The 12,295-nt window shown below is 47.3% G+C and overlaps 1 protein-coding gene across 5 annotated transcripts in view; it reads left to right on the forward strand.

The window, feature by feature from the left end:
• LOC142583223 (uncharacterized) overlaps positions 1-12,295 on the forward strand; it is a 184,903-nt gene that overhangs the window by 40,775 nt on the left and 131,833 nt on the right. For all 5 annotated transcript variants that reach the window (XM_075693591.1, XM_075693590.1, XM_075693593.1 and 2 more), the window contains 3 exons: positions 6,953-7,069; positions 9,468-9,545; positions 9,621-9,730. In XM_075693591.1, coding sequence (XP_075549706.1) covers positions 6,953-7,069; positions 9,468-9,545; positions 9,621-9,730 — 305 coding nt within the window. The remainder of the gene's footprint in view (positions 1-6,952; positions 7,070-9,467; positions 9,546-9,620; positions 9,731-12,295) is intronic.

Genomic DNA, 12,295 nt, shown 5'->3' on the forward strand with positions numbered 1-12,295 from the left:
CGCATAGATGCGGGTTCGAGGCTGCAGCAGGCCGTTCCGGGGTCTCGTGCCGTGCAACAACCCAAGGCGTTCCCTGTCCCGAAGGCGGACGCTCGGTCAGGTGAACCTCACCGGTAGATGTGGGTTCCGTAGGCCCGGTGGCCCTAGTCGCGCCGGCGTTCCAACGATCTCCGTTGCGCGAGACCCTTTTTCACGCACTCCACGAGCCTCCCTCGTCTTTCTTTTTCTCTTGTTGAGGACGGCCGCAATGTCGTCTGCTCTTGCGCTCGGTAGTTTGTGCGCACTTCTTCACAATCACCCCCTACTTAAGAAAGTTCTTTCGTTCAAAGAACTTGAGGGTACTCGATATCTGCTAGTTCACTGTAGCACACACGTACCACAAAGCATTACTACTGCACCACAGATCCGAGCACCGCACACTCGGTACGTTTGAGTACACATAAAAAATACCACAGTGCTACAGTTCCGAGCACCGCACACTCGGCATGTAAGAATACACACAAAGATTACTACAACACTAGAGTTTCAAGCACCGCACACTCGGCATAATGACAACATTAAGAAGTCACAACACCACGATAGAGGGTGAAAAAAAATCCACAAAACTAACATGCCAGGAAATGTTGTTCAATATTAAAGTTGCACCGGTTTTGAAGTGCTTGCTATTACAACACCATGTTTAGACACCATGTTTAAAACGCCCTGAGAGAGCGATTCCGAAAGACTCGCGTCGGCCGCCGCTTCTTTTCCTTGAAACGGTACGCATGTCGATCGTCATTTTCGGTGTCATCAGTCTGACAAGCAGCTGACTCTTTCGGTAACGGCGGTGATGTAGGTACCCGTTCCTCATACTTCTTCAGTAGATTTACATGAAATAGTGTCGTCCTTGTCCCGAGGTCAATAACGTAATCGACGTCATTTTTCCTCTCAAGTACAGTGAATGGCCCTTTCCACGTAAGAATCAATTTGTTGTTGTCCGAAGGCAGCAGTAGCAAGACCTTGTCTCCAACGGCTAAATGACGTGGTCTGGCCTTCCGGTCATAGTGTTTCTTCTGTAAAAGTTTAGCTTTTTGAAGCTCCTCCTTGGCTAAACGACAAGTGTCTTCAAGACGCTTCCGTAGCTCCACTACATACCCGTATGAGGTTTTTGTGTCATCTTCAAGATGATCACCTGTCCATAATTCTTTCAATATCGCCATGGGTCCTCTGACATGACGGCCATACAACAAGTCAAAGGGCGAAAAACCCAGGCTTGACTGAGGGACTTCGCGATAAGCAAAAAGCAAGGGTGCCAAGTAACGGTCCCATTTTTTCGGGCTCTCTCGACACATTCGTCTTATCATTTGTTTAAGGCTGCCGTTGAACCTCTCCACAAGGCCATTTGCCATCGGATGATATGGAGTTGTTGGCAACTGCGTAAAAGAGAGAAGACGGCTCAGTTCCTTCATCAGGCATGACGAGAATGATGTGCCTCTGTCACTGATTATCTCCTGTGGGACTCCCACACGAGAGAACATCTCTAGAAGTGCCTCAGCAATTTTTTCTGTTTCAATGCTTGGCAGTGCCACAGCGTCAGGATACCGCGTTGCCATATCGACCATTGTCAGAACGTACTTATTCCCTTTCTCTGACATGGGAATTAATGGTCCCACAATGTCAATGGCAACTCTCTTAAACGGGGTATCAATGACGGGAGTATTTCCCAATGGTACTCGACCTATTAGATGTTTAAGAAAAGTCCTCTGGCACGTATCGCACGATTTAACAAATCGCGTGATGTCTGATTGGAATCCAGGCCAGTAGAACTCTTCGCTCACACGGTCTGTGGTTCGCTTTATTCCTTGATGTCCGGCCAGGATCCCTTCGTGAGCCATTTTCATCACAAAATGACGAAGGCTTCTGGGTACGACAAGCTGTTCCATTTGTTTCTTTGACCGCTGTGTGTATCTTCGGTAAAGAATTCCCTCCTTTATAAAGAATTGGACGTCGGCGAACCTAGTCTTCATCTCTTGGTCCACTGCTTCAAAGCATTTACGTAGACTGCTGTCCTCCCTTTGCCTGCTTTTCAAGTCGATTGGGCTGATGTCTAGGGGGTTTATAGCTGGTACTGGTAATGAAGGCGGACTTGATCTTGGCTGTCTGGTTGTCGCCGCCACTTCCGACTTGTCCCTGGTTTCACTAGCAGCCGATGATAAAATGTCAGCAGAGATGGATTCATTAGTAAAACCGTTTCCACCTTCTGATCTAAAGCAATCATCCGCAGCGCTCTGTGTATAAAGATGTCTTTTCCATTCATTGTCAGGATTGGAGGCATTCCGTACGCCTTTCAGATTTCCCAGGACAACATCATATAAGGGATTGTCCATGCATAAAACTCTAGTCTTGCCTGTGAAGAACGGTGACGCGATCTCCACGGTTGCTTCAGGTAGCTTCAACAATCTTCTATCCAGGAGACACACCGAGGAAGTTTTTCCTGTCAGCTTACTGTCTGGTACAAGGGACCTCTTGACAATAATAGAGTCACATCCCGTATCTCGCAAGACAGTAGCGGGATGTCCTTCAAGCATACCTTCGGCAGTAGGCATAGACTTCTCGTCTCGTTTATGTGTTTGCGTTCTCCCGCATTCCGAACTTCCGGGAACTCGACGCAAGGTCGGTGTCTCTTCGTTTACTGCCTTGGACATGTCTACTTGTTGCATCGAGCACGAAGCCTTCTCAGTACTGTTGGGTTTTTTGGGGCAGTCACCTGTCTTGTGCCCAGTGCGGCGGCACTTTCCACAGAAAGAGGTATTTGTATTTGGACCCTTCGTATTGGTCCAGCAATCAGCAGCTCTGTGACCGCGTTTACCACAAAGAAAGCAGCGTGGTCTTTCCTTTTCTTCTTGTCGCTCAGGAGTTCGAGCTTGACGTGGTGGCTTGCTAGTATCCCTCTCGTTTTTACCTTTGCCAAGGTTAACTAACCCTTGCGCCTCCAGGTAATGATCAGTAGCTTCCGCTAGCTTGTCAAGTCCCTGACAGGTCCTCTCTCTCAAAAAGACTGCCAGTTTCTCATGGCAAGTCATCAGAAACTGTTCTGAGACAATCTTGTCCCGCAGAGCATCGTATGTCCGGTCCGTATTGGCCATTTCTTGCCAGTGATCAAAGTATCCCAATAGACGACCGGCAAACTGTCTACCAGTTTCGGAATTATCAGGTTTCGCCGACCGAAACTTCCTTCGGTAGCCTTCCTCCGTGAATCTGAAGCGTTGCAAAAGCGTCTGTTTTAATGTCGCATAGTCCACGGCACGATCCGGTGCCATTCTACCGACAACACTTAGAGCTACGCCTGTCAAACAGAGGCTCAGCGATAGGGCCCATTTGTCGTGTGGCCAGCCCTGGCTCGTTGCGACGCGCTCAAATCGTTGAATGTATGCATCCAACTCATCGCATTCTTCGTTAAATGGTGGGATTAGCTTGTGCGGACTTTGGTAGCTCTCGGAAGCACCTGCGTGCACACTCTCTGTAAGCTGCCCAGTACTCATGCTACCCGCTGTCGCGTCTAACTTCCTCAACTTTAACTTGAGCTCGAGCACTTCCCTTTCAGCCTTTAATCTAGCTAGCGCTTCGGCATCAGCTTCTTTTGCTGCATTGCCTTCAGCCAGACGTGCTTCACGCGCTTCCCTTTCGCGTGCGCGCTATTCGTCTACCCATTGTTCCAGTGCCGGGCCAGTCAACCCCAGTTCTTTTCCAATTGCCGTAAGCTTGTCTGTCTCCATCCTCACCCGTCAGACACGCATATGCAATGTGCTGCTCTTCTCGATAGCGTAAGAGCAGTCCTGTTCGCGGACGCCAGATATGTGACGTTGTTAGGATCGTCACGTTGCAAAGCGTGTGATGCGAGGAAGATGGAGGAGACGGTGCATGATGAGCAAACACACAATTATATTAGACGGCACGTGAACACGAAAAAAATATCTTAACCTAGACCCACACATACAAGGTTGTTCGTAAGTAGGAAAAATGCAGTCTCACGAGGTTGCGGTTAAGTCCGGAGTGTTGTGACACGCAGAGTCCTTGACGTGAAACGCTTGTTCGTCGAGTGATGACCGGCGTGGAATAGCAGACGCAGCAGCACGGGCAGGAAAAGGTGGACGGCCCACAGCTCCGTAGACGAGAACAGGCCATTCGGTCGCCCGGTCACTCGAACCTCGCGCGTAGAAGCGGGTTCCAAGATGCCGGCAGGCCGACCTGGGGCCTCGTGCAAGGCAACGACCCGAGGCGCTCCTCGTCTCGACGACGGACGCTCGCTCTCCCGAACCTCGCGCGTAGGTGCGGGTTCGAGGCTGCAGCAGGCCGTTCCGGGGTCTCGTGCCGTGCAACGACCCGAGGCGTTCCCTGTCCCGAAGGCGGACGCTCGGTCAGGTGAACCTCACCGGTAGATGTGGGTTCCGTAGGCCCGGTGGCCCTAGTCGCGCCGGCGTTCCAACGATCTCCGTTGCGCGAGACCCTTTTTCACACGCTCCACGAGCCTCCCTCGTCTTTCTTTTTCTCTTGTTGAGGACGGCCGCACTGTCGTCTGCTCTTGCGCTCGGTAGTTTGTGCGCACTTCTTCACAATCATGTTCTAGGGACTGCAAGAAAGGCAGTAAGAAAGTAAGATGCAAGAAAGTAAGATGGATCAGTATGTCTTAGTATACTTGAGAAACTTTGGGTTTGTACTGTCTGTACCAGGGGAAGAAAGTTTAATGTTACAGATTACGTGGTTTATCCCAGTAGATTCTATGGACCAGAATTTCCAGTGCCTGTAGGTCATGATTTGGTTATGATGATGGTGAGGGGACTGCGGAAGCGGCACAGGCGACAGCGGGCCACAGCGTGTTTGCTGTTCATCGGTAGCCTGTGGTAGCTAGTACCAAAAGCGCTGGCGCTATCTGGTTCTGCTGTCTTGTAGTCTCTGAATGCTAGTGATTGGGTCCTCTTTAATTCGGTCACATTTGAGATCAGAAAAATATACCAAGGAGATCATTTAGCGTGAGCACCTTGTGGTGTCGTCTTCTTCGATGAAGCTGCAGTGCCGTCTGCTTCGCTGCACTTGCAAAGTTGTGCAGTTGGCCGAGCTTTTTTTCTGCAAGATTTGCGCAGCGTTGTTTTTTAAGGTTTGAGGCACTGTATGAAAGATAAGAAACATCTAGTACAGTATACTTTGTTTTTCTAAAGACAAGTATCATATTTGTGTTGCGTGCTACCACTGTACATTGTGCTACGTTTTTATCCAGCTTTGTCATCTTGATCACAGTCTGATGCTAGCATACCGCAATCAGTATGAGTACAATAAAGGTTATTTTCCGTGTTTGCCAAGCTGCACGCAGTGGCAGGGGAAGCTCTAGCTCCTATGTGTTTGCGTAAGACTCTGGCGCGAAGCAGGTATGAGCAGCATTCGCTTCACACTGACATTGGACGCACTCAGCAAGAGAACCAATAAGTGGGCCACTGCAGTCTGCACGAGATAGAAGCATTAAATTCGTGATCGCGGGCGCTCATAGTTACTAGCGCTTTATTATTTTCTCCCTCTCGGTCAATAGAGAACATGCAATAATTTGCATATTCATGTATGACATCACTGAAAGGGGGGGGGGGAGCTCTTGGGAATGGTTCAGCATGCTTCTCGTGTGGCTGAAAAACAATCATTGTACGAGTTTCGAAGTCTACAGGTGCACACAAATGCTTTCTGCTTACCTTTCTTTTGTATCCAGAATGCAGTTTTGCGGGTGGGTGTATGGGAAAGCCATCCAAGGGCTTTCCTTTCAGAAAGTGAATTGAGCAGACACAAAATAAACACCCTGAAAGGTCTTAACACTTTCCTGTCCGTGGGAAAATGGGCAGTTTTTGGGTAGTCTAGTAAGCAATTTTTTTTACTGCTACAGCAAATGCTTGATATTAGAATGTATGGTATCAGTTTGTAGAAGGAATGTGCCTTTTAATGGTATTATTTTCAAGCAGACATTTCTTAAAAATTCCTTGAAAAATATTACTTAATGAAAAAAAAAACAAGAAAACGGTAAAACAAATATGCTTCTTGTTGGTTCTGTGTTTCAGTGAGGTTTCAGAGTGTGCTGCCATGTTCCACCATTCCATTATTCCACCAACATTCAGATTGGCATGCTCCAAACTGCTTTAAAATGAAATTTTTTCTGCTCCAAATTGCTCCAAAATTAATTTAGTCTATTCCAAGCTGTTCCAAATGCAATTTTTCTGCTCCAGACTGCTCCATAACGAATTTTTACTTGCTCCAAAAATTGCTCCAAGATGACTTTGGGTAGTCACACCCCTGTACATTGTTGTCAAGAGAGTATACCGTGGGCCCCTTTTCTTTTTTTCACGAATGTTGCGAGTTTGTCGGTGCGAGGGAAGCCTTTGTGCGGGAATGACCGCGACGGCTCCTCGGGCATGTGCTCTACCACCCGGCAGACGGCGTCATACCTGACAGTCACTTCGCGCACGTGTGGTGTACCATTCTCATGCTCGGTTGTATCAAAAGCAGAAATTGATTGTGCGTGCGAAGTGTTTTCGCAACCATTTTTGGCCTCTTAAACTCTGACCCTTATTGGATCCGGCCGGCCGGCCTGATTGGTCAGAGTAAGCCATTGGTGAAGTGACGCCATGTGCTGCCGTCTCCTTGCTCTCTTCAGAACTACTGAGACCTTTCCTTAAGTGAGTTTCTACGGCATTCAAGGGACCTGCCGACCGGCAAGAAGTGCAGGCTTCTCCAGCTAAGCCAGGGCCAAACACTTGCGTCAAGCTTAATAGTGCCTATAGTGATTCTTACGCATTGGTAAACCCATAAAATTTGTTCCAGTCTGTGTTATATTCTGGCTTCGCTAAACTGGCGCCTTGGCCACAGGTTGGGGTCAATTCCAGCAAACATTGCTAATAGCCCTGTGTTTGTGGGCACTTGTCAATTTTGCAATTTGCAGATGCCACCTGTTGGTGACAAGCAGACCAAGGACATTTTAAAAAAATCGTGTGATGACCTTATAAATGGCCTGTATAAGGTAGCATTGCAAGGTTTCAAGACAGTGCTGGCTCAAAAGGTGAGTTGTTAAGCTTTGCTTTTGCTGCGCTTCTTTAAATTTTGGTTGGTGATTATGTCGAAAGAAATAGAAGCCTTTTTAGCCAACCGTTTGCTAACTGAGGCTCTGTGATCAGATGGAATTTGGGTTGTGATTCGGCATGGCCAAACGAGTCTGCCAGCTTTCTTTTTGCCTAAGTCGTCAAACAAAGCTGCTCACAATGATATTCCCAAAAATTTGGTAGCTTAGCATTGTGGTTTTGAAGTGAAGTCCACTGCAGGGCAGGTTTATATTTTACCTGTCACCCGCCGTGGTTGCTCAGTGGCTATGGTGTTGGGCTGCTGAGCACGAGGTCGCGGGATCAAATCCCGGCCACGGCGGCCGCATTTCGATGGGGGCGAAATGCGAAAACACCCGTGTGCTTAGATTTAGGTGCACGTTAAAGAACCCCAGGTGGTCAAAATTTCCGGAGTCCTCCACTACGGCGTGCCTCATAATCAGAAAGTGGTTTTGGCACGTAAAACCCCAAATATTATTATTATTATTATATTTTACCTGTCATAATATACAAGCATCTGTTACTTACATGCTGTTTGGCAAAGTTGACTAGAAAAGAGTCTCGCAGGAAAGCTGGCGTTAGAATTATGAAAAGGGTTCTGACATGTGCGGAAGCTTCCCTTCATTACTGCAGAAAGTTGACTATGACTGTATTGCCAACACAGATGAAACATAGAACAATTCCTAGAGGGAAGATTTCTTTCCCAACCTTCTCGGAGCTTCCTGACCATGGCTGCTGGCTGCTGTGTTGCCGAATAACTCATACTAAAAGAGAAAAAGAAAGGATGGATAGGTGAGCTGGTTGGTAACGCATATTAATAAAAACTTAGAGCGCTAAAAACACGAAAGACGTAGGAAAAGAAACACACCACACACACCGACTCACAACTGATGTTTTAACGCACGTATGGAAAAGTACATATATAGAAAATGGACACTTCGGGCATGTCAAGATGAGGTATAAAAACAGCATGCATCTAAGGCATGTGTGAGTATCAATTAGTAAAATTGAATTCTTTATCATGTAGTAATAAGGATGGTTGGCTTACGCCCAGCGCGGCATTCTTGGTGATATGATAGGCTTCCGAGATTTCTCGTGTGGTTTGGTTAGGGTGACAGAACAAAATTACTGTTTCTGGAAGATAGGTTTACACAGAAATGATTTAGAATGTAAGGCGAGATGAGAGGATGGCACACCATTTAACAAATTTCTGTGTTCTCTTAGGCATATGTTGACACATCTGCCTGTTTGGCCAACGTACATGTGACCACAGTTTAGGGGAATTCTGATACTACTCTAAAGACACAGTGGGCCCTTCTGTGCACAATGGAGCAAATGCGACTAAGCCTGTGTGGTGCAGAAAATGCCACCCGAACGCCATAACGCTTTGCAAGAAAACGAAGTCACAGTATTGCCCAAAAGGTGAAGCATCAATTGCAATAGCAAACACGCTATATGAAGTAAAGATAATAGTTTTATCGGTCATAATAAAGGAACATATACTTACAAACTAAATTATCAAGCGTGGTGTCACATGAGCCCAGACAAACATGAAAACATCTCACTCGATGACCGCGGACACTCGCTGTCAGAGCGATGGCGCGAGGAAGAGCAGCAGCAGCAGTGAGCGCAAGACCTTCGTGCTCCTCCTCACTTCAAAGCGAACTAAGCTGTGAAAACACAGCGCATGCGAATTGCTGCCAGCCCTTGGCGCACTTAGACTGTTCCCATAGTAAATAACTGTAAGGTGGGGCCCGCATGACTGCGCTCGGTCACACCATACGCAGCGGCCCCACCCCTGGTGCCTTGCGCACAATCGAAGATGGCACGCTTATTCCCCGCTTTCCTCCCTTGCAAGCACGAGATCAAGCCACCATCCTAGGCTCACCCTCGCACGCTTTCACTTCCCCCACAGCATACGCTGTGGGGGAACAAAGGTATTGCCTTGGACAAAGTTATTAACAAAGTTATTGCACTTGGACTTTATACAGAACATCACGGCGACGACGGCAATGGAAATGTTCCTGGAGTGTGAAATAAATATTACATTACATGTCCAATGGTGGGATCAAACCTCGGTCCTCTGGCGCAGTAGCCAAGTGCTCTGTTAGGACACAGTTGCAGGTATACTTTTATCGGGCGAGCGCCAGCAAGCTCTTTGAGATGACTGCCACATGTGTCACATTGCAGAGCGCAGATGTAGGGGGTTCGGTTTCCTTTACGCCAAAGAGAACAGGAATGAAATGGCCAAATTTATAGCATTTGATTAACTGTTTCATGAAAGCTTCGCTTCACATAGATTCCAAGATGTGTGTCGGATCTGCATAATTTTTTTATCTGTTCATGGTTTGTCTTCTTCAGCAAACTCTTACCGAGCTGGACGTGGTACTCGTGGAATATGCAGCCGGACATGCATTGCTTGGAATGGGAGCCCTGGAGGTAGAGATTGCGACTAGCTGCATTGTCTAGCAGGCCGCTGTGGCCCTCACGCTCATTGTTGCCTTTGCTCTGTAGGACTTGAAGAACTCGGTCGAATATTTTCTCGGCATCATCAGCAATCACAAGGACATTGTGTTTCCTCTGGCGTACTATGGCGTCACAAAGGCCCTGGTCAAAATGAACAGGTGAGGGTTGCTTTCCAACGTGGGCAAGCTAGCTCTAATTGCATCATAGCGGATAGCATTATATCTACCATGTTCACTCTGAGCAAGGGGTTACTGGTTTGATTGCCAGCTGCAGTGACTGCATAAGGATCTGGGCTGAGTGCAAAAATGTTTGTGCACTGTGCTATGTTGAACGTTAATTGGGCACATAACGAAAACACCAAGTTAGTTTAGAGTGATAAAGTATTGCTCCAAAACTGTCATTTTTGTTATTTTCATAATAATAGGTTTATTATTACTAGCAAAAATTATGGTTATATTTACTTTGCCAATTTTGTGCCGAAACCCCCGCGCTTGTTATAACCTTGTTATAACAAAGTCGTGTCTAACACAAAAATAGCTTCGTTATGTCCAATATTTGTCATAAATATACATCTGTTGCACTATAATAGCAGTGAGATTTTTTTTTACTTATTTATACGTGTGTTTGTTGTATCGAGGTTTGATTATATGTCATCGTGGCGCCACAAATTCCAAAGTACCACACTTGAACCTTGTCATAACAAAATTGAAGGGAGAGCCAAAATTACTTCATTATATCCACTATTGTCACTAACTGCAATATATGTCCAATGGGGTGCACAGTTGTAAACGTTGAAATAACAAGATGGCTTTGTGGCCTGCAAAACCGCCACACTGCCATGCATGCGATGAAATTTAAAAGAACGAAAGCATCTTCGGCATGTGCAACACTCGACTTAAAAGGCCCCTGAAACGATTCGGTCAAATTTTGTAGACGCGTAGGGTGCAGCTAAAGTTAATCGTTCACACCACAGTTTGTGTAAGGCATGGTGCAAAGCGTCTCAAATTAAGAGAATTACGGACTATTAAAAGCTGCCCTCCTCCATAGCCATGCATTTTCTCCTCAACTCGTTCGCCGAGTGATCGGGGCTAAGCCCTGCCTTCACTGGCTCCACGTCATGATGCCACGCCATATCATCTACTTCCGGTTCTCCAGGAGCAAGCGCACGAAGCCTCTCCAACCTCTCCGCCAGCTGCTTGGCAGTCGACCCCAAGCGAGATCTATCGAAGCAGCGTGTGTTGCTAACATTGTGTCGTAGCGCCGAACCTGTCTGGTATTCCGGTAACCACAGGCGAGCTGGGCATTTTGATGAAACGGTGGAGGCATAAGCTAAACTGATGAAGGAACTTTAGCACAGGCATACGTGAGCAGCCTGATTGGTCTACGTGGTCCAGCCACCTGGTGGCGCAGAGCTTAGCCAGCGAAACAAAGAGCTAATATTGCTCTAACCAAGTGTAAAACATTTTAAACATTTACAAAAACAATGTGTTATCGATTGCCATCCTGCAAAATGTTTACACCAGCAGCAAAGAATACATTTCGTTACTGCTGCTGTGTTTGGTTGAGCACTGTGCCACCAGGTAGCTGCACCGTGCAGACCATTCACGTTTGCACTTCTGCTCATCCTGTGAAACGGCATGGTCAAATGGCCAGGCTTTGTCCCCTTGCGCTTGCATATACCAGAATACCGGACTCGCGAAACAATATTGTGGTAGTAATCCTCCGGTGTTAAGCGACGGCCGCAGACGTGCAAATCCTGGTGCCGATCAGATAGCAACAGTCCGATGTGCTGGAGCTAGTCCACTCATCTGCTGCCTTGTAGAGGGACGCGATGTCGCAGCTTGACATATTGCCAGTCGCTAAGTCTTCAGCCCACAAGGAAACAAAGGCGAATCATGGTGCTTGCAAAAAGGCATACCGACTCTGACCACGGAGCTTTCTCAAAACGAAGCACATTATAACACAAGCAGACGACACTTGCTGTGTGCCGGAAGTGCTTAAAGGGACACTAAAGGTTACCAGAAACTCAAGTTAAAGTGGTAGAGCAATGTTCTAGAACGTCTAAGGCGTCAATATAATCGCGAACAGAGCTTTAGTAACCGAGAAATTGAGGTAAATGCATGACACGATTTGAGACCCCCCAGCGACATTCCGGTACTAGCCCGATGACGAAAGGTCTCCTCATAATTTGTGTTACTAATACTCAACTACTCGTATTAAAAATATCATTTCATTCGATTATAAGCCGGAAAAAATGCTACTTGTCTACGTCTATTCGATTCTAGGAAAAAATAACATTTTGACGTTACCCTTCAGTAATATGGGTGTTCGAAAGGTTTCGTTTTCGCTCGACTCTGCGCCGCGCACGCTTTGGAGTTTCAGTAGTTTCGTTATCGCGTCGTACTGTGAGGGTTCTGCTCGCGAAACTTTCATTTGGAACAAGCAGCGAGAATGCCACGTCCATGTGATGTCGTGGGAAGCCCTCGTTGCTTTCCCGCTCCGGAGAGCCGGTGTCGAGGCCGCCGTCGTAGTACGCAACGACGCCGGCAGTGCGAGCCCTCAGAAGCAGGTCGCGCTCGTCGGTGCTCAAATCGCTGAAGTTGAGCCCACCATCGCGAGCCAATCTGTCGGTGTCAGGGTCCATTGCGACGAGCGTCGAAGTTAGCGTCATAGAATGAAGTACCAGCTTATGGGCGTCTTGCGCTGGAGTGTGAGGTATAGTA

Source organism: Dermacentor variabilis, chromosome 5 (genome assembly GCF_050947875.1).
Source record: "Dermacentor variabilis isolate Ectoservices chromosome 5, ASM5094787v1, whole genome shotgun sequence".
NCBI lineage: Eukaryota > Metazoa > Arthropoda > Arachnida > Ixodida > Ixodidae > Dermacentor > Dermacentor variabilis.